The 22,324-nt window shown below is 39.0% G+C and overlaps 1 protein-coding gene across 1 annotated transcript; it reads left to right on the plus strand.

Moving 5' to 3' along the window:
• The first annotated feature begins 1,632 nt into the window (after window positions 1-1,632).
• Window positions 1,633-14,847, plus strand: gad2 (glutamate decarboxylase 2). The gene is made up of 16 exons (XM_062441197.1): window positions 1,633-1,708; window positions 2,059-2,121; window positions 2,274-2,417; window positions 3,042-3,275; window positions 4,396-4,486; window positions 5,337-5,449; window positions 6,004-6,119; window positions 6,527-6,606; window positions 6,712-6,766; window positions 6,960-7,076; window positions 8,825-8,889; window positions 8,998-9,076; window positions 9,165-9,314; window positions 10,321-10,428; window positions 12,179-12,268; window positions 14,674-14,847. Exons 1-16 carry the CDS (start codon window positions 1,633-1,635, stop codon window positions 14,845-14,847), a joined length of 1,755 nt encoding a protein of 584 aa, XP_062297181.1.
• The last annotated feature ends 7,477 nt before the right edge of the window (window positions 14,848-22,324 follow it).

Consider the following 22,324-nt stretch of genomic DNA (forward strand, 5'->3'; position numbering starts at 1 on the left):
TTTAAGAAAGATGGAATATTGTTGCTGTTTTAACAAATAAAACTGCAACAATTATAAAGAATGATTCAAATGTACTTAAAGAAGTATTTTTTCCGTATGCATAGAAGAAAAATGTATTTATATCAAAGAGAGAATAAGGAACTGAACATTTAAAGCATTTAAATAACCAATTTGTAACATGTTAAAATACTGGGTTTTGCCAAAGGCACCAGTCTACATTAATTAGTCTTTTTTGGCATTGGATGTCTTTTTTTATTCCTTTTTTTTGGGGAGGGGTTGCATTCATAAATCATAACAGATGTGACTCATGCTGTAGTTTTGATGGCCTGGAGGGTCACTTTGCTCTTGTTCATGGATAGATGACAAGAAAAGGGGCAAAAGGGTGACAATGTCGGATGAAATATTGTATTTTGTAACGTGTAAAGTGGAATAGGCCATGATACTATTTAAATGTTCAGAAAAAATATGTTGTCATGGGTTTTTAAGAAGTTTTTTTTAAACCTTGCACTATAATCTATAAACCAGTGTCAATTGAGATTAGTCATAAGTAAACCTACAGGTTAAAGAAAGACCATATGATGACATTACATGCTTTTCTTGATTCCTTCATTTAGAAGGGGAAAAGTCCTACATTATCATGACTTTTATGGTGCCAAAAAAAAGATCAAAAAGAAGAACAAGAAGTTTAAATAGTGCAACAAAAAGGGGAGTGATGGGAATTTTTCACAAGTAATGAGTAATGGGTACTTTTGGAGTAACGAGCCCCAGCACTGGAGAGAGGAGGGAACTATGCGCACTTTGTGTATTTTATCCAAGACTCCTCTCAGCCACGCTGTTTCCTACACCGGAGGCGGACAATTACAGCTGCCGGTCCCCAAGAAATAGGTCTGCAATTGCTGGGCAGATGAATTAGTTGGCATTCACTGTATGTATGGAGGCTAAGTTCAGCACGCAGGGGACACAATGTTGGGGATTTATGGAGTCACGACGCACGATGCAACGCAGTTCGTCATGACCTGAAGTGAATCACGATGGGATTTCTTTAGTGACGTGAAATTTAGGCTGGATGCAATTAGGCATCTTCACAAGTAGCTGCTCGTTTAAACCACTTGTCACTCCTTTTTGGTTGCAGTCCATTTTTCCCCCCCTGCTTTTTGTTTTATTTTGAGTTTAAATATAGCGCACTTCCATCCAAACAACGCAGAGATTTCACTGTAGAGCTGTTTGCACCCTTGAACTTACTCTTGCACTATCTTCTATGAAGTCAGGAGAGTGGCTGCATGGTGCGTGGCAGCGCTGACTGAGTGCGCCGGTCAATTCAAGTGTTTGCGTTATTTCTCTGGGAAGACGCTGCTTCATACAGACGAGCTGTGCACCTGTGGACGCCTGCAACAAAAAAAGCTCTGTGGACGCTCTGTGTTATTTTTTTTTTCCCTCCACGCGCGTGTCCTTTTATTTTTAGGGGCTTCTCTGTAGCATAAAGCGTCTATCGGATGCACGGCTGGATTTGCAGCAGTCGGAGAGGTCTGGTCAGATTCAGCACCACAGCAGCTGCGAACAGCTCCCGATCGTCGAGTGTGGATGGGCTCTGTCGGTCTCCGTGTCTCCTGCAGCTCCTAACTACCGGCAACAATGGCAGCACACGGTTTCTGGTCTCTTGGCGGAGATAATGCGGGGGCCAATACCGGGAGTCAGAGCCCCAATACGCGTGAGTGGCTTTTTTTGTCTTCTAACCACCTCTGATGGACCGGTCACAGCACTAATTCAACGCATTGTCTCAAGTCAGTGTCCTGTATTTGGCGTAAATGCAACCAAATGACAAACCAAAACAGGCCTGCTGTGTTTATAGTCGACAAATCTGCTTTTACTACATTTTTCTTTTCTTGTTTTACTCTGCATAAGGAAATAATTTGATCATAAAATGGTTGTTTTAGGCTACTACAACTTGCATGGCGCTTTTTTTGTGTGTGTTTCAGCGGCTATCTTAAAGTTGGATTCTGCACCTGAAGCCTGTACGCCGCTCATCCTTATTTGATTTATTCTCTTATTCTCTTACAGCCCGGGCTTGGTGCCAAGCGGCGGCCCAAAAATTATCCGGAGGAATTGGATCGAAATTATGTGGTATGTTGGTTTCACAGCGAAGGTAGTGGGGTTGGTGGGGGGGTGGGACACAATTTGGGCGACGTACCTGCTATTTCCATCATTATATTTACGGCCTTGTCGACAAAATAATAATAAAAAATATCTCAATGCTTTTTTTGTGATGTCCAAAGCGCTGCTCAATGTCGGGGAAGTGGAGAAACCCGTCGATCCGGCCGCCAAGCAGCCGCCAGAGACGGCGGCTGAAACATGCGGCTGCAACAAATCCTGCAACTGCACCAAAGCTCCTGGTAGCTTCTCCGACCTCTATTCAACAGGTACAAAAACACACAGTAAAGCTGTGTTTTTATCACTGTCACCTGATCGGTCAAAGCTTGGCCTTGCCTGGGATTGGCAGTGCAAAAATACCTGTAGGCTATACAGTATGTAAGTTATGTATTGGCCTAAGTGTAGTTACTCTTTTTAAATAAATGGAAATATCAGGCAATATATGAATTAACAGCATTTAACAACATTCAAATCGACTTTACCCCCTCCAGTAAATATCTTGTAAATGTATTTTTCTTGTAGGTAAAAGACTGTAACATATGGCAGTCATTCATATGAAATAAACTCCATTTAAAGGTTTAATATCTACAGGATTTAATGAGCTGTTGCGCTGATCATTTGTGCAGTGTTGGAGGTCACCTTCACCCAAATCTCTCGTTTGTGAGGTGTTGAGCGTCGCAAAATATACCCTTCAATCATCTGATGTTAAAATAATAAAAAACACAATCTTCTATTTTGTTTTAAAGACCAAAATGTTTAATTTTACAGTAGAAATCGATTTGTGACCCCACTCTGAGGCCTATGTGCATCCTTCATGTTGCATGATTTTTATCCTCAGGTAGCTACACCTTTCCAAGTCCAGAAATATAAATCACAAAATGTCTCCCCCACAGACTTGTTACCTGCTCTGGACGGTGACGCCAAAACAATGACCTTCCTGCAGGAGGTTGTGGATATTTTACTGGCCTACATCGTGGAGTCTTTCGACAGGGATACGAAAGTTATTGATTTTCATTATCCAAACGAGCTGCTTCAGATGAACAACTGGGAGCTGCAGGAGGAGCCGGCCAATCTGGATGATATCTTGATCAGCTGTCGCGCTACTCTGAAATACGCCATCAAAACAGGTAGACATGTGGATGTATATAATGTCTACAACAGTTAGATTAAATAGCTGACGTTTAGAGCATTTTAGTTTATCCTGCTAGGAAATGCCCCCCAATTTTAAAGCTGCATCTAGTTAAGTTAGGCCTAAATTCTGGCCTGCTCCTCGTCTTTGTATACAAATAGCATATTTTCTAAATCATAATATAATGCTTTAAAATAACACAGAGCTGCTACAAGTCATAATTATAACACATAAAATCCTAAAACATTATAGCAGATCATTAGATGTTGCGAAATCACTAATTGACATCGTTTAATTTTACTGATTGTTATCCTCCCAAAACTTCATTTTGTAAAGACAGAATAAAACAAAGAAAAACAGAAAACAAATTGTGTTTTCTATTTTTTTCTTTTTTTCTTTTTAATGAAACCCTGGAACCTGTCCTCCTTTTTTCTCCTCCTGGCCACCAGACCGATAAATGCGGTGACGCAGTAAATCTGGTCCACCAAGTGGGAGATAATAGGCTAATAACGAGGCTTCAAGTCCATTATTCTCTCCACAATGACAGGAGGAAATTTACAGCAACAGTACGAGGCAGCATTTAAACAAAAATAAATATATAGGTAGATATGCAGCCTATAGGTATAAAGCCTATTTATTACAGGACTTAACAATAACAGGTTAGATTGCATGATTATAATAGAAAATGAATTGGATATTTAAAGTGTTGAATTAGACAATTATCTTTTGCATCTAATTTTTAAAATTATTATTATTCCTGCTTCTTTCTTTTTTTAAGACCCTCATCTAATTGATTTATGGTGTAGCCTGTATTTTAAAATTGAGTCTATAAAACATTAATTTTGGTGTGCTTGCCCTTCACTATATTCCTCCATGTCAAATCAAATGTTTTCAGTTTTTCTCAAGATGATTTAAAGCATCATTGCAGCTGCATTTCTAACCTGCAATTAAGAGTTTAGCAGATGACAGTTTTCTGGGGGGAATTTTTTTTTTGAACCAACTCAGCATAAACACTGAAATATATGAAAAAGAAAAAAACCTATTTCAATTTTCCTGACACCAGATAAAATGTTCAAATTGCAGTCATCTCACACCCTTTCCTCTTCCTTTTCATTTAGCCCACCCCAGGTACTTCAATCAGCTCTCTACAGGATTAGACATGGTTGGACTGGCAGCGGATTGGCTAACATCCACCGCCAACACCAATATGTAAGTTTGTGGCCTCCTCCTCGTGATCCTAAATGGTGATAATGATAATGACAATGAATTCCATTTCCGGTCCATCCGTATGCACTCTGCTCTGTGTCTGCACCGGCTGATAGCGGCTTTTTTTCTCCACTCAATCATGGCAAATGAAAAGGGTGAAATGAAAGGCAGGCCCCCACCCCTACCACCACCCTACCCCACTTATACTCCCCCTCTTGCACCCCTCCCACCTCTGCCTTTTACCTCTGATCCCCCCGGGGATTCAATGGGAGAAAATTAGCTCTGAAATTTAAATTCAGACTAATCTGGAGCTAATTTTAGTGTGTGTTTTTAGGGTGATAAACTCTGCAAGAGTCAGCCCTGGCAACTGTGAGGCACTGCGGTTTTTCAGAATTACTGCATGTTATTTACTCCATGTATTAAATTAAAATATATCAGGAGACACACATTTAAAATGTATTATTTTTAATGCAGCGAGGAGGATGAAGATGTGAGACTTCTGAACAATAGACAGCATATTTCGATCTATGAAACATACCCTACTACGTGGAATAAGACATCTTAAAAATGTCCCCTTCCAAACAGAAGGTGAAGCCTGTCAAATCAACAATAGTTTTACATAATTTTAGAATTTGAATTATATTATGTTTTACCTCTTCAAAAGCCATAAAATACAGCTCTGAATATGTGCCGGAGACATTCAAACTCAAACCAAACTGCAGAGGGAAAAAATGTCCGTTTACTGAATATTTTTCAGTGATGAGCCATGGCGCATTTTTCTCAGCTTCCCCTCTGGGCACCTGGCACCATATTTGTGTAACCTGTACCATGTGATGTCCCTTGTGTAACACAGGTTCACCTATGAGGTGGCGCCTGTCTTTGTGCTGCTGGAATACGTCAGTCTGAAGAAGATGAGGGAGATCATTGGCTGGGAAGACGGAAGAGGAGATGGCATTTTCTCTCCTGGTATGTCAAGCGATGTAAAATCCTGCCACCCCTCTGTTTCGGAGAAAAATGGAACTGCCTCTGTGTGTATGTGTGTGTGTGTGTGTGTCTGAGCTGAAATGTGTCAATTTGCATTTTGATGATATAAATGGAACTTGGTTCAAAGCCAATTAGCATAATTATTTTTTCCCTTTTCCAACTTAAACCCCCTCCTCATCAACCTCCCCCCTCCAATCTTTAATTTTCTCCCTGTATTTCCGGTTGACACATGATGAGGAGCAATCATCGGAGAATTTAATGAAATACTTTGATTGGCTCTGACATTGTGGACAGCGAGCTGTAATTTTGGATGCTGTGTCATCTCTCGATACGCTCTTGACACGCTGTAAACAAAGGATTTTAGTTGTTGTTGTTGTTCTATCTTCATTTTAAACATGAACAGACATTTTTAAACTGTTACGCTTTGTTTCAGTTGAGAAACCCTGCATCACTCCCAGGAGACTTGCTACTCAAAGCTGTGATGTGGGCTGACACTGTCTGGGCTATAAATCACTGAGCCTCTATCTGTCCTCTAGGTGGTGCTATTTCTAACATGTATGCAATGTTGCTGGCCCGCTTCAAGATGTTCCCTGAAGTGAAGGAGAAAGGAATGTCATCTGTTCCCAGACTGGCGGCCTTTACATCTGAACATGTAGGCATCCACGCTTCAATAGATGATTTGCCGGCTTTGTCATTGTGTGTCCGGTTGGATTGAATGCTTGTGAACATTCCTTAAAAAAATCAAATGACCTTCTTGTCTTGAACACTAGCTCTTGCTGCTCTAGATGTGTGTTTTTAAGAGAGACTTTGTGTCACTTTCACACCATCGTTGCTGATATAAAGCTGATATTATGCGTGTGATGGTCTGTCTGTCACATTACATGTCACCTCCTCCGTCTTTAAAGGACATTTGAAAGATGCTGAGAGAAAAAGCCATTAAATAACACACACACATCATTCACTATGTGAGCTCGTGGAAGCAAAGAAGAAAAATTCCATTTGCATATTCTCATATTATTTTTTTCCCCTGTGACGCGGTTCTGTTCTGTCATGTTTCAGAGCCATTTCTCAATCAAAAAAGGCGCGGCTGCTCTTGGTATCGGGACAGAGAGTGTCATTTGCATCAAAGCAGATCAAAGGTACTGTCAGTTTCTCATCCAGAACTGAAGGAAAAGATTATGTTTTTATATTAACGCACAACTCAAGAAGCACCTAAAACTTGTTTTGTTTTTTTCCTCTTGTAGTGGTAAAATGATCCCAGCTGACCTTGAGAAGAAAATATTAGAAGCGAAACAGAAGGTAATATGATACACAATTTTATCACTGCTATAAACTGACTAAATATTACTTCATGCAGCACTGGCTGTTATGGTATTCAGTCGACTGAAACAACAGTGATGATGAGGGAACTTCGGAAACACATTAGCATTGTTCTAACTTCATTAGTTAATGCTTATGTTACAATATTTTCTTTGTCTTTGTTTCTGTGCAGGGTTTTGTACCTTTCTTTGTGAGTGCAACTGCAGGAACGACAGTATACGGAGCCTTTGACCCTCTCATCGCCATCTCTGACATCTGCAAAAAGTACAACATCTGGATGCATGTGGATGTGAGTTAAACAAATCGACGCTCTGATTATAATCTAAACTCTGCAGCCGCTAAAGATTTTAACAGAAATGTGCAGAAACGTCTCCTGTTGCTTCAATTTAAAGCACTCTCATTATCTCGAACACTCACAATATCTCGCCATAGAAAAGATTTTAGTGAGGGGAAACGCAGGAATACAGAGCTCACCGGTGAGTTTGACAAATCTATTATGTCTGTCTCGCCTCCACTGCTTTCGCTTGACCTAGATAGACGCTGGCCATTTCCTATCTAACACTGGAGATTAGAAAAACTGGAGCAGAGGCTGTAAATCATCTCCTCCCCTGACTTTGCCATCATGGACCCTCTCACTGAAGGAACTCTATCTATTAATGAAGGTGATTTAGTCCTGACAGGGGGACACCTCTATTAAGAGACATAAATGGCCTTGTCTATCATTTCTCAACTAGCCAAGGTGAAAAAAACAACACATCCTGCTTTGGAGCGGTGTGGCACCTGCTGCCTTCGTGGCTGCAGATCCTCATGTGGTCTGTCATGTAAACATTATGAGTCTGGGAAATCTGGACATGCTTGCATAAATATCCACACAAGCTGTGGATATTTGAACCTATTTGATACCAAGTGATTATCAGATAATATCATTCAATTAAGTAATTTCCCAAATCCTCTGACAGAATTTAGACTATTATGCAATACTGAAATTGCAGGATTGACCGGCCATACAGTAGATATTCAGCTTGAAGAGGACCTCTAAAAGACACAGGCTTTTGACTGAGAGAGTTGCAGAAACATTAGAGCAATTAAAACAATAGATGAAACTGGAAAGAAAGTTTATGTGCACGTTTATGAAGAGAGCTTACATCACATTTGATAGTCGGCAATATAAGTTTAAAAACTGATATTGGTATTGGTGTATACAACGGCTGAAAAATAAGAAATTACAGTACAGAAATGCTAAAAAGGTAGTTTAGAAATTGTTACTATTAAAACTTCCACTGACTGAAGTTTGCTAAATTATGCCAGCATATAATTATAAACTGACTTTTTAAGATCCCCTCCAGACATATTGCAAGATATATATATAAAAAAAATACTCTTCTTGGAATAATAATGTTGTGTCAAATGTGTTAATTACCTCATTAAAAAACAAAAATTCAATTTATTGTCTTTCCTTCATTGGAAAATCCTGAATAGATGAATATGAAAATATTGTTCATTTCAAAAGTGCTACTGCTGGACACACTATGTTTCCATTGTAAAGTCTCATTCTGAGTGTATGTGCACTGGAGGCTTCAACTTTCCACGTCACACTGGATCACGACTTGGGATGTCACAAATCTTACTCATAGGTCCGCTCCTTAAACTCTTTTTTTTAATCAACACAGCAGCAGATGAATGTTAAAACACCCTTCTAGTTTTAAACTCTGACCCCTATGATCTCTTTCTTTACAGTGAAGCTCAAACATCCGAGTTGAGTAACAATAAGTAAGACACATTTTCGAGTGAAGGGACTCAGGGGAGACTTTAAAATCTCAAATCGATATCGCTATCAACTTCAAAATCCTGCTTCAGTCAAGCTACACTTACCAGAACTCTGAGGATTTAATACTGCACTTTCACCAAGGTTGCAAAACTTGCAGGAGAAAGATTTTTGAAAGAATGGTCTTCAATACAGCCGAGGCCACAATATTCTAACACTTGGATCTTACGACTTGTTGAGATGTGTGATTAACAGTCCGTCTGTCCTCTCAGGGTGCGTGGGGAGGAAGTCTGCTCATGTCCAGGAGACACAGGTGGAAGCTGGATGGAGTTGAGAGGCAAGCAGTTTTTTTTTGTTTGTCTTTCTTTCTGGTTGAACTAGTACGTATTCTATGTTAACGAGCATTTTAAGTAATGATGCGTGATGATTGTTTTTGTTACCGCAGAGCTAATTCAGTAACATGGAACCCACACAAGATGATGTCAGTCCCTCTGCAGTGCTCTGCCCTGCTTGTCCGAGAGGAGGTAAACTCCAACCTTCATCCTTCATGGTTTCATTTTGTTGTAATTCTGCAGAACACATAAACAATCCCTAAATCATCTCTCTCAACAGGGTCTGATGCAGAACTGCAACCAGATGCACGCCTGTTACCTCTTCCAGCAGGACAAACACTACGACCTTTCCTACGACACTGGAGACAAAGCCCTGCAGTGTGGACGCCATGTGGACATCTTCAAGCTATGGCTCATGTGGAGAGCCAAGGTAGGGACAGCTAATGTGTGAAGTTGCTCTCTTTGCTTGTTTTTGCATGCAGGCTTTGCAAAGCAGATATATTATTTGGAGGTAGTAAGGAAGGCTAAGTGTAAAGTGGATATATCATGCTTTTTATACTGTTCTGATATCAGATTTCTGTGTTAAACATGGTCTAAACTTGAGGTGAATGTACGTAAAACTACTTTGCTGCTGAGGTTGTTTCATGGGTTGTTCGCATTGTCCGTCGGATTCCAGCTCAAACATGTACAAATGTATTTGAAGGGTATCAAAAAATAAGTGAAATCCTACTACTACTATTTGGTTACGTAGCATCTGAAGCCGCTGGAAGTCAGCTGTGATGCTTCCGCAAGCTGACCAATCAGGACAAAGTGGGTTCATCAGGAGCGGAGAGACAAGAGACAGGAGCTAAAACTGAACTGAGGGGCATAAAGAACCAGTATAAGATACATTAACTGTTAAACTGTTGTTTTAACTTTTAATCATGCAATGATATTTCAGTAAAGCTCCAGAATATGGAAATGTGCATGATGCATCCCCCTTAATGTCAGCGGTGGAGATAAAACCTACATTATGTTAAAAACGAGTCCTTTTTTGTGACTATCTATTTAATTACTTAATGCCAAAGTTTATATATCAGTTCTCTGAAAACAATGTAGCTATATGTGACTTAAAATATTTTGCTAATTTCTAAAGAAAGCACAGCTAACAGGATATTAATTGTCTTCTATTCAAATCGTCTTCTTTCGTTCTCCTTTGGACTAATTTTTTCAACATTATATACATATGACAGATGTAGAACTGCTGATAGAATAAATTAAATTCAAATTTGTGACATTTTTCCAATTATCCAGCAGAAAAACTTGATTTGTTTGTCTCTTCTTGATTCCTCAGTTGCCAGAATACCCTGAGTTTTACAATAACATATAAATTGGTCAAAATTCATTTTTTGAACTAACAGATTTAAATCTTTTTGTTTATTTGTTTTTTTCGACAGGGTACCATTGGGTTTGAGGCTCAGATTGACAAGTGTCTGGAGCTGTCGGAGTACCTGTACAACAAGATCAAAGACCGAGAAGGATACGAAATGGTGTTTGATGGGAAAGTATGTTCACATTTAACTTTCACATTGAACTCCACAAGGACAATTCATCCCATATAATCACAGAAAAGTAGCTAACATTAGTCCATGTCACCCCTCTTACCTCAGTGTATTCAGTGTCATTATGGGTGACTTGATTGGCGGCGCAGTGTGCTCTTGTTTTGTGTTGGGTGAATGCCATTTTTACCTCTAGCTGCCAGTATAATGTGCTGCTATTATGTTTAATGAATAACATAACAGCCTGTAATTGCTCATATGCATATGAATAGCATGGCGTCTGACATAGCCTCTACTGAGCAAAACTACGACAACAAAAGAGTATGCGGGTATGATGGTGTTATTAAGCTAAAAAACTCTTTTATAAAAGAGGCGCTTGGACACCCACAGTATTTTATAGTGAAAGCTCTTTAATGTTTGAAGCCTTATTGTTTTCCTGCTGAAGCCCAAAAGGTATCATAAGCTACAGGCTGATGGGGAAAAAGCCAAGTCCTCTGGGCACCGGCCCAGGTGTTCACTTGTCCTCGCCTCCCATTGCGCCATTACATCCATCTGATGTGGAATATACTACCGCCGAACCAGCCCGGCCGTATAAATGAGGCTGTACAGATGATATGCATGGCTAGTCAGCTGTTGGTAATGAATGCATTTCTACTCGCAGGCAGGCAGGCAGCTCTAACAGGACTTCAGATGCCAAAAAATAGAGCTGTGAGGAGATTTCATACATACAGAAGTGATCTGGGCAGAGGCAGACGACCTGTCTAATGCTTGGCACACCTAATGGATTATACTTTTGAGATGTGAATCGCCATTTTCTAACTGAATTCACTGTGGCTCAGTGAAATGGAAGGACTACGGTTACTTATTTACTTTTATTTTGAGGTATCTGGAGAATTTCATAGTTGACTGCAAACTCTGCAAGATGGCTCTATGTATATGGAAATGCATTGTTGTTGTAGGTATTTGTATGTATAATGCACAGATGTATGTGTGTGTGTGTGTGTGTGTAAGGCTGGTATGTGTGTTGTGTGATTTATCAAATATGTTGGTAAATCAATATTAGGTGAATACTGATATATTTAAATTCATGTCATCTTCTCCATCTTCATAAATGTTAGCGAAAGATGAATTCAGATATGTTGTATGTTATAAATAAATTAGAATTAACCAAACAAAACAAACCACAAATGATTTATATTCAGATGTTGATATATCACAGTACAGCAAATGTATGCAAAGTCACATAAAGTAATCTAATTGACGTAATTGGCTATGAAATTTGTTCCTTTTCCACATACATTTTAACAGGAAAACCTTAACATATGGACAATAAAAGCTTTGTTTATAATTTGTATGCTGTATGTATTTTATCTACAGCTAATTTTGTTCATTCTAATATGCCTAAAAGCAAAGTCACTTTGAATATATTTTTATGTGGTTATCGCATCTTTAAAATAAGCTTTTGCTTAAAGAAAAATTAGATAATCCTTTCGAAAATGACTCAAAAGAAAGTCTGCCACAATTGCTTTTAATATAACCAGTGGGCACCCAAGATAGTTATTTTCAAATGATGCATAGTGGCTTTAATTTAACCAAAAGAAACGTATAAAGCAATAACATTACATTATATTATCATGATACAATTACTGCTGCTACTACTGATAATACTGAAATATTTCCTGGCTCTATGTGTGGCAGGTTTTACTTTTGAGTCAGTTTATTCCTCTCATCTCTTGACTCTTGTGTGTTCCCACAGCCTCAGCACACCAACGTCTGCTTCTGGTACCTCCCTCCTGGGATCCGCTACATGGAGGACAAAGAGGAGAGGAAGAAACACTTGCACAAGGTGGGTGAGCACAGATAAGAAGCCTGAATGTAAGCAGCCTTCACGGCGCCCTTCACGTGCCTGTAATTCCTATCCAACTTGACCATCGAGCGTCCTCCTCATTGGGGACAACATGGAGGTCCACTTGTATTGAGGATTTAAAGAATACTTTGCCATACTCGTGAGAATTTGTTTGTAAAAAGGACACCGACACAGAGGAAGGATGTCAGAGGACAGGCTCAGAGGGAGTGAGACTATTCAGTAAGCTAAAGTGGTGGTAGTTTAGAGGAGCCCACAGCAGCGGGGGCCAATAATTGACAATTAGGACAAACAGATGGTGTACATGCCAGCCATACAAAGAGCTCTCCCTTCTCTGTTTCTCTGTGAAATCCATTCTAACATAAATCGTTACCATCTTTGTCAAAGTTCATCTGATGGAGAGGTTTCCCGTTTGTTTTATACACTTTGATTGGAAAAAGCACCGCAGACATGCTTCACTGGACTAAGTGTTTGGCCAGCTTACTCTTTTTTGCAGACCCTGATGCTGAGATTGAGGGATGATGTAATGTCGCCTGAGGAAAAAAAAAGAAAAGAAAAGTTCAAACTGAAGGCACTTTCATCAATGTCCACTTGCAGTGCTTTAATGCCTGCTTCCAGAAGACAGGAACATTGTCAAAATACTGACAGAAATGTGCAGCTGCTGATTTATAGTTTAAAGAAATTGCATGTTTGCCAACTCCAACAGGACACCTGCAAGAGATTTAGAAGGAATTGAGTGCTAGCCAAAGCATTGTAGCCTCAATATAAGCATCTAGCCATATAGTATAAATCCTAACCATACTAGTGCCCTGAGGAGATTTAAATCTGTTCCAATTTTTCAACTTAGTACTCAAACATGTATTAAAAATCTTGCTTGATTATGCAAGACCTCGAGGTTATTTGAGTCACAGTTAACCCAAGCCCTTAAACCGAATCTGCAGCAAATTGTCACCTCATGTCATGAATCTCATGTGCATATCCTTAATATGATTATGGGTCACAATAATGATGCAAGCGTGGTAAATAACTACAACGAGCATTAGCCCTGAAATGATATCCCAGATACAGGAATATTTTGACATTTTTTCCTTGTTAAAATGTCTTAGTGTTGTTCAAAAACCACAGCGTGACTTTCAAACTTGTAATTGAATGTGCCACAGCTCATCACAGCGCAGAAACCACACTGCCACCGAGACTCGGCTGAGCACAAAATAAATGACTGTCGCCGCTTTACTCTGGAAGATAACCTCTAAACTTGGCAGCAGCAGCCGTCAGACTGTCGTGCACCCCGGCTGGTGGCAGATTTAGTTGTCAGACTGGTGGGAGATAATGGACTACATGGACCAGGATCGGAGTGATCTGAGGGAAGAATTAGTTTTTAGTTGCTGGGAAAAAAAACCAGAGTTATATGATTAGATACTTTTCTAAAATGGTTGCAAAATATTTTGAAAAAGAACAAGAGGGGATATAGTATTTAATCAGTGATGAAGTGGTAGCATTGGTCATCTTTGAGTAATTTCTCTCACTCAGTTATTAATTTAGTTGTCATTCAAATATGTACAGGATAATTCTAATTTGGCTAGGTTTTTGTATTTAGTAATTTTTAGATTTACACAGCCTGGTTCTTCTTAACCATGGCTTGTAGTAACATGGACTTAAAATATGCTTCATAGAATAAATAAATAATTGCTTATTCCGGATGTCAACGTTAGTTATTGTCCTAAACAATGCTATTCAGTTTTTTTGTGTAGGTTGGTCAAACAAATCAAATCCAAAAGAACAGCACTGCTGTTTGTTTGAAAAAAAGCCTAAACTTATATTTCAAGGCATTTCAGACAGTTTATTTATTACAGATATAGTGCAGCTTTGTATTGCTTGTTTCCCCCTACAGCAAAGTTATTTAGCAGTTATCCATTGTCAGTTCAAGACCTTTTCTGGATGCAAGGACAGATTTAAGAGCAATATAGCATCACATTTAAGTGCACAGAGGTAGGTTTACGAGTATAAAACAGGGTTTTTAGTGCCTAATCAGGAGTTTGGTCTCAAAGCCAAAGCTGAGACACACAGTGTTGGAGGTTGCAAGCAATGTAAGTGCTGTTACACCCTCAAATTAAGAAATAGAGCTCCTTCTGTGGGTTGTACTATGTTCCTAATTCTGGCTCTCAGCGCTTGTTTTCCACTTACCTGCAAGCTCATTTCATGAGTCATTTGTTTTGTGCTTTCTCAGAAGTGGTGATGTTGATAAACTGGTGAACTGGAGGAATGATATAATCTATCTCCAGAAATCAAAGAACACCCCCTATCTAACATTTATGTACTACTTTTCTTTCTTCTGTTCTTCCTCTGGACAGACATTAATTCACACTGTATGTATTGAATGTTGCCAGGTGGCCCCAGTGATAAAGGCCAGGATGATGGAGTACGGGACGACCATGGTCAGCTACCAACCGCAGGGGGACAAGGTCAACTTTTTCCGCATGGTGATCTCAAATCCCGCCGCTACCTTCGAGGACATCGACTTTCTTATTGAGGAGATTGAACGACTGGGCCAAGATCTATAAGACTCATCTCACCAAATCCCCCGTGTACTTTTCCCTTCTTGACGGATGAATTGTTTGTCGTGAATGTACTGGTAAATTTTTTCTTTTCTCTCTCTCTTTCCTCCAAAGTCACATATTTAAGAATATATTTGAGAAAAAAGACCTACAGATATATCTATATATTATGTATTGTAGCTTTTGCTGTGGACTACCTTGGTCCAAAGCTATGTAAAAGTGCTTCTGTCTGCCTTTCCTATAGTGTAGTAGCTCCCAGAGTAGTGTAAGTGATGTAACTTTATATGTACTTTTTGTGATATGAAACGCTTGTGCAATAGGTCAATGAGGAAGAGTTTATTTTTCAATCATTTCTCATTTGCCCAGTATATTGGTGCCAAACGTGGCTGTGTTCTATTGTAACTTACACTTTAAACTTCTAGTTTAAAACAAAAAAAAGAAGCACTTCACCTTACCTCAGCTTAATCAACTGCCTTTACATCTGCGCATAGTACTTCAAGCAGTGATTTTTGGACAAACTTGTCTTGACTGGTGATGTATAGCAGTGCCAGCCAGCACATGTTAAATAAGCATCCCCATAGATTTGGTAAGATTGACGTGAAAAGTAGGTAAGGAAAAGTTGCTTTTGAGGAATTTATGGTGGATTTCCATCAAATTACACAACAAGGCATGTTTGTCCATTTTGCATCACCTTACACCCTTTTGAAAAGATGGTCTGCAGCTTATGAAGCTAATTTACTGTAGTTGCTTATTACTTCTAACACTCTTAACTGTTTTTACACAATTCTTTCTGGTGTATTTATGGTGGTGAAAGCTTGTTAAACCCATTTTCTTAGATGTCATCATCTGCAAGCACACGTCAAAGTTATAATCCTTAAGATTTTTAATATACAATGGCCAACATGCTTTGAGCAATTGCCGTTTAATCAATTTGCTCCCTGTAACGTATTTATTTTATTTGCCCTGTGCACGATTCCTGTGTAGGATTTCTCAGGAAATGATGCATACACACACTGGATGTGATGCAGTAGACTAAAGCTTGTGCATGCATGCATTTCACCTGATGCGTGAGCAAAAAATGGATCAGTTCAGTATGCCTGACGACACTGTTGACTGCCTTCTTTATGAAGACAATGTGAAGTGATAAATGAGTCCCAATGAAAGTTACTCATCTGCAGGATTCAGTGTTTTTCAGCTCATAGAGCATACACTGGCTCCATGCTGGCTCCCCACATGAAAATAATTTACTGATGTAGCTCAACAGGACTTGTAACCATTATTGGACCAAATCAGTTAACTTCAGATGATATAGAGTCATATTTGAATGTTTGTGGTGCTCAGAAATATGTTTTAACCCATTTCTTTTACAACTATTGTATCTGGGGAAACTTTTTTTGGTTGTCAGTGGGTGTCACGTGACCTGCAGTTCAGACTGTGGCCACTATATTAAACCTGGCAGCTCTGTCACTTTGATTGGAGCACAATAATGGATGTGGAAAGGTGTGATGTCACCCATTGGCTTGCATTGGAGCCGGTTTGAAGCCATCTTTTACCTTTGAGGGCCAGGAACTTCCAAATAAGGAGTGCGGGTAGTTGCCTTTCACGCTCTGAAAACATGATCCACTACCTCAGAATGAAGTGGACGCTAGCTTACTGGGAACACCAAGTAGCTAACATTAGCTATTTTAGCTAAATTGTGCTAACAGGATAGGTATCAAAATCAAGTCACTTATTGAAATATCGCATCGATAGTCTGACTTAATGTGAGTCCTGGAGCGAGGAGATAAGTAGGTGAGCAATTATAGCTGTCAATCAACACGCACACGGCAAACATCAAAGCTATAAGTCTTCATATCTTATTAATGGAGCAATAATTTCTAAAATGACCACCAGCACACTTATTAGGGGGTCCAAATTTAGCAATCGAGACCATTATGACTTCTTGAATGAAATAACTGACTTGGTATTTCTCAAGGGAAGTTGACACTTTTTCATCTGAAGTCAATTTGTTTTTGTTTGTCAGCACCTAGCAGCCATTGACGGAATTTCACTTTTAGGTACTTCCAACATTGGCTTCAGCCTCAAGTCGTAGTGGTTGCTGCTTGGAGTGGAGCTTGTGTGTGAAATGTATTGTAAAAAACAGTTGTTATTACCACCAGTAACCACAGGTGTTAACAAATCAACTAGGAAAGAAATCTTAAGGAATATAACTTTGAAGACGTTAACCTCTCATCTACAGTATCATGCAGAGAGACTGTCAGTCATATTTTTGGATAAGCACTTAAGGATCTTAAGGAGCTGTGAACGGTGCAATAATGGTGATTTGTTTGAACATAAGAACCTCACCAGTTTTGCAGCTACTGTATACCTGACATCACTTGCACTAAGTCATTGTGGGAGAAGAAAAGGAGCATCCCTTAGCATTGCAACTGAGATTTCTTCTTTATTCATTCACAAGCAATATTTGAACATGGGTCCAATCGCTACACCCAGCAAAATATCAAAAGAAACAGCTAATTCAAGTGTAAGATAGTTAACGATAATCAAGTTTCCAGACCAAATACACAGTAGATAGCAAAAAAAAGAAGGTAAAAATAAAAACAAACATGCTTACTGTAGGCGGGTTAGTTGATGGAATGTGAACCCCGACTTACAAAGCAGAGGTTCAGTAGCATTTTCATTAGAACAAGTTAGAAAAGCACAATTTGCTCAACATGGTCGGTCAGTGTACAATCACTTTTGATCATAGACTGTAAATAGTATTTCAAGATGTCCTAAGTACATATCTTTGTGTATACATACGTGTATATAAGACGTATAATCAGAGACTATTTGTGAGGTAAAGTTATTCATATTTTCTCTATCTCCAATATAGATTACCTGTATTTTCATCCTGTTGGTCTAAAAGGCTTTTTTTCCTGTGTGTATGTACTGTATGTATATCAGATACTTGACCTGGTTTGTGACTCTTCTAGCTATTTCAAAGAAAACATGTTTTCGGGGACTGGCTTTGAAGAAACGGACAGACTTCACCTTGAAACACTTATAACCAGTCTTACTCAGAGAGATGTGAGACTGCCGGTGTTTGGATTTTAAATTAATATGCAAAGCCATTTTGAACTCTGAAGCCCTCTGTTTTTTGTGCAGATGTGATACATGGCGGTATGTGCCAATGTGTAACTTAGTGTGTTTGTAACTGTGTTGCCTTAGTATAAATTTGCCAGTATTGTCTAGTTTTCCTCTCGGCATGGGAGGTTGTGCACTTTAGAGTATACACGTGACCTAACAACGTGCAATGTCCAATGGTTGTTCATAAGTTGATGTGAAAAAAATGTACTCAAAAATGTAACTTAAGCTCTTAGGTCTGAATGTGTCCTGAATCGAGGGCCTGCTGGAAATGAAAGCATTTAATTCTTTGCTTTTTTTGTTTTGTTGCATTTGCCTTTTTCAACATTATAAAGCTTCTTCTCTAACTGTCTTACATCCCAAAAGAGAGTTTAAAAGATGTTTAAAAGTTTCATAGATTTATCGGTCCTTTCTCTTTTCCTTTCCGAAGTAAAACTGGCGTACACACTGTGACACAGACAACATCAAATTTATAACGGCAACAAAGGAATCTCACTGTGGTAGTCTTGGAAAGCCAGACATTTAGTTTCTCTTGCTGCTGCTGCTAGACTTGCTTCCTTTGCACGTGCATGCGATGCCTTGCCTATCCAAGCTTGTCTGACATACAGTCTCCTATATATCTATTTATATATATATACATACATATATACAATATGTGTAGCTCCTGTAATTAGCTTTAGTGTCTGATGTATTGTATAGCTTAGCCTGTAGATTAGTGCACTGTCGCTCTAGCCTTTACATGTGATCTTTGTGTCTTGGGCTTCCTGTAAAGTTTCTCTGTGCCGCAAGCATGCTAACCTCGCCTAGCATTGTATTCCTCTCCGCGCTTGTTTCCGACTATCTCTATCCTCTGTCTTTCACTTCTGCTTGACGACTGTCGCAGCTCAGAACGTAGAGTATTATATCTATATGTGTAGTCCCTCAGCATGTCTTTACTCAAAGCTTTCTCTCTGCTCTGCACCTGTATGACCTTTCTCTCTTTCTCTTTCTCGCTTCGCCCTCTGGTAGCAGTGACAATGTATCCTTGCGCTTTCCTCTTTAACGTTTCTCGGCTACCCGCTGTCGTTCTGATTGTGTGTCTGAGACAGTATGTTGACTCGTGTCATGGTGCTGTAACGTCACAGTTTCTGATTTTTGTTTTGCCAAATGGCATTTAAATGGTAAAAGCTGATTTTCTAAGGCCCTTGACAATATGGGATGTATGAGAATTAATAGGATTTGGATTTGACCGTCCAAAAACTCTTATTAGCCTTTAACGAAGAAGTGAAGAAAAGCTCTGGTTTCTTGCTTACAGGAAATATTCAGAGTGCAGTTCATTTTCACTAAATATGGTGCAATTTTGAATCATATATTCTGCAACCTGCTGTGCTAAGCTTCTCTCAAACATTCATTTGTCCTGAACTAAATGTTACTCTTGGGAAAATATAAATAAATATTGTCTAAACAGATCACTTTGAATCTGCATTTTTCTTTTTTTTGGTTTTGCTCCTTTTTGCTCTGAAACAATACAATACCATTTTTACCGAAACTTTTATTTTGTTCCATTATGTAAGAAAGAAAAAACCCAGCTCATACATCAGTTCTATCTCGTATCAGATAAAGCACAGTGTTACTTGAACAGAAAAGGTTCCAACTGTTATATAAACTGTTGAGAAAGTCCTCGAACACTATAAAGTGGCACTTTCAAAGCACTACAATGTAATTTGGTGCTGGTGCTGCATTGTTCATGTTTATGCAATCTGTCTCTGACCTCTGAGATCAAAGCTCTAGAGCCTCTCAAATTATGGACTGATGATGTTAGTCACAGTGCAGCACAGCAGCATACAGGCTTTGTAATCACTGCCTATATAACAAAGTTTCAAAACACAGTGTGTCCAAAGTAAGCGCAATCAAATACCAATTTACATACATAAGCATATATTCATACTAATAATGATAATAATTGTAAGAAATAACACTTCTTATGACACTCATGTGGAAGATATGATGTGATTTGTGCGCAACATCACCAGTAGGTTGCTATCTTCTCTCTAGATGGCACTGCTACCTCACAATTTGGTCATGAAGGCGCATCAGTGAGTGTATTTTTTCACCTTGCCTAAAAAAATAATAAATTTAAAAAACAGGCATGCACTGCAACTGTGTTTGGAATTTCTGGCAAATTAATACGATTTCCCGTCATTGTTTCAGTGATTTGTTATTTTTACGTGTTCCTCTCAATCGGTTCTGATTACAGCGGTCCAAAAGACTGAGGAAAACACAAACTTTGTGAAAGCTTCCCAGATGGTTTTCCTCATCTATCCTTCTCATACACGAATACAAATAGATAAAGAGGAAACTGTCACATGTGAATAATTATAGTCTTTCTTTCACAAAGCCTTGACCCACAACAAGACAAAGAATTACCCTAATTGTTTATTTTAATGACATAAAGGCCCTGGTGATAAAAAAAAAAAAAGAAAAGAAAGTGAGGTATGTTTTAAACAAAACATCTGGGGAGCACACTATCAGCTGACTTCCAGTCGCTCAGAGGAAATGGATGGTTTTAACATTACAAGATGCATAATCTTTCAGTTAGGACACTTATTTAACTGTTTCCACCCAATAGATTGAGTGTGTTTGCAATGATGAGGCCCAGGATAGTTCAAACCAGGCACTGAGCAAGCTTTAATAGAGAGTACATAAGATGAAAACTGGTTATTGTCTCACTGGGGAACCTTCCGTTGACATTACTTCATCATGTAATCTGTAATCATGACAACTGCACCTAGTGTTTTTCCTGTTTAGCTGTACTGTTATGGCAGGTTATGGGTACCATGTTACAGTGTGATACTGTGTCCAACAGCTAAGTGGATGTTTAAACATCTGGGACATACTATACCATTTTTCCAAAAGTTCCCTGGGGTCTTAGTAAAATGCATCTGACTTTATGTATCTTTCATCAAAATACCAAAAGGATCAAGAACCACAGCAGCCTCCTCATCCTGTCTAAAAAGGCTTGTTAAGGGGGGCTGGTTTGAGTGCCTCTCCTGCCCAAATCACCCCCTTCTTCTGTGATGTGTGCTGGCTACCGTGGCAACTGTTGATAATGAACCCGAGAGAAAAGTGGCTGCCGGAGAAAGCATAACAGTGTCCATGAGAGGTGCACTAAACACACCAATAGCCTTGTGTTACTCCCACAAGTTTGACCTCAAAATCATTTATGTTTATTCTACCTAAGCAGCCAGTGAGCAACAGCGGGTACCGACTTGGCCCCAATAATCACGGTGATGTTACTGAAGCTCAGCCTGTATGAACCCAAGATAAACTTTGCTGTGATTTGGATGCCAAAATAACTAAACCATGATGCCTATTTGTAAAAAAGGAAGGTTTTATAAGGTTTGTCCGCAATATGACAAGCAAACAACTCTGAATGGAGTTCATATCAATCCAGGTTATGCTTATATTGTAGCTGCTCCATCCATAAACAAAATAATGTCATCTAAATATATCTACATATCAAATCACATTCGATATCTATGTAGATACTTTAGATCTAAAGATATCTACATATCACATTGCAGACCACTCAATAGTGGGTAGGCCCATGCCCTTTAAATAGAGCCCAAAGTATCTATTTGTTACATTAATCATACTGCCACCACACCTTCCTAAAGTAATGACATGCACCAGAGAGCACTGCAATTACTTAATGATATATAGACAGACTTTAATAAGCTTCAGATCTGTATGCTTGTGCTCTTAGTTGTTCTGCCTTTGATGTAAAATAAAAATGTGCAAACAACTTTTGTGAATTTATTTTTATGTTAGATATTAAATTACCTGCAATAACCACAATGTATATGGCAGCATGTGCATCAGTGTGTATACAACAAACATTATAGCAAGTTTGGTCAGCTTATTTTATAGCGTCATTGGGGTGTAGAAACTTCTACTATAAACGAATGCTGCAAGTACTTTTCCACTGGTGGCCCTTTGTGAGAAAGGTGATCCTTTCTTGGAGGATGCGCTTGCCAACCTTGAAGCCATTGATGTCACACATTCCCATGCAGCATCCACATTTCACTCACATAGAAAGAGTTACATAAACAGGAGAGGACATTGCAAGTACTCCAGGCAGTATGTACACTTAGGCAGTATCTATTTTTTCATATATATGGTGGTATGAAATAATATAAAAAAGCAACGTAAAACGTAAAAAAGCTGAGCTATTGTTGATTGCAATCAATGTTGAATATATGATACCGTATCTAGTAGTGATGCGCAGATCAGGATTTTTCAATACCTGCTCCCACCCGACCCCTTATGAAAGCCAATCTGCACCGTCCGACCTGCAAAAATATGTGTCAGTCAACCA

The sequence above is a fragment of the Scomber scombrus genome, chromosome 20, assembly GCF_963691925.1.
Source record: "Scomber scombrus chromosome 20, fScoSco1.1, whole genome shotgun sequence".
Taxonomy (NCBI): domain Eukaryota; kingdom Metazoa; phylum Chordata; class Actinopteri; order Scombriformes; family Scombridae; genus Scomber; species Scomber scombrus.

Bases quoted from the DNA above. Each gene is read 5' to 3' on its own strand.
- gad2 (XM_062441197.1), top strand. From the start codon at position 1,633: ATGGCAGCACACGGTTTCTGGTCTCTTGGCGGAGATAATGCGGGGGCC. The intron at 7,077-8,824 runs GTGAGTTAAACA...CTGTCCTCTCAG, and splicing joins ACATCTGGATGCATGTGGAT to GGTGCGTGGGGAGGAAGTCT. The intron at 9,315-10,320 runs GTAGGGACAGCT...TTTTTTCGACAG, and splicing joins GGCTCATGTGGAGAGCCAAG to GGTACCATTGGGTTTGAGGC.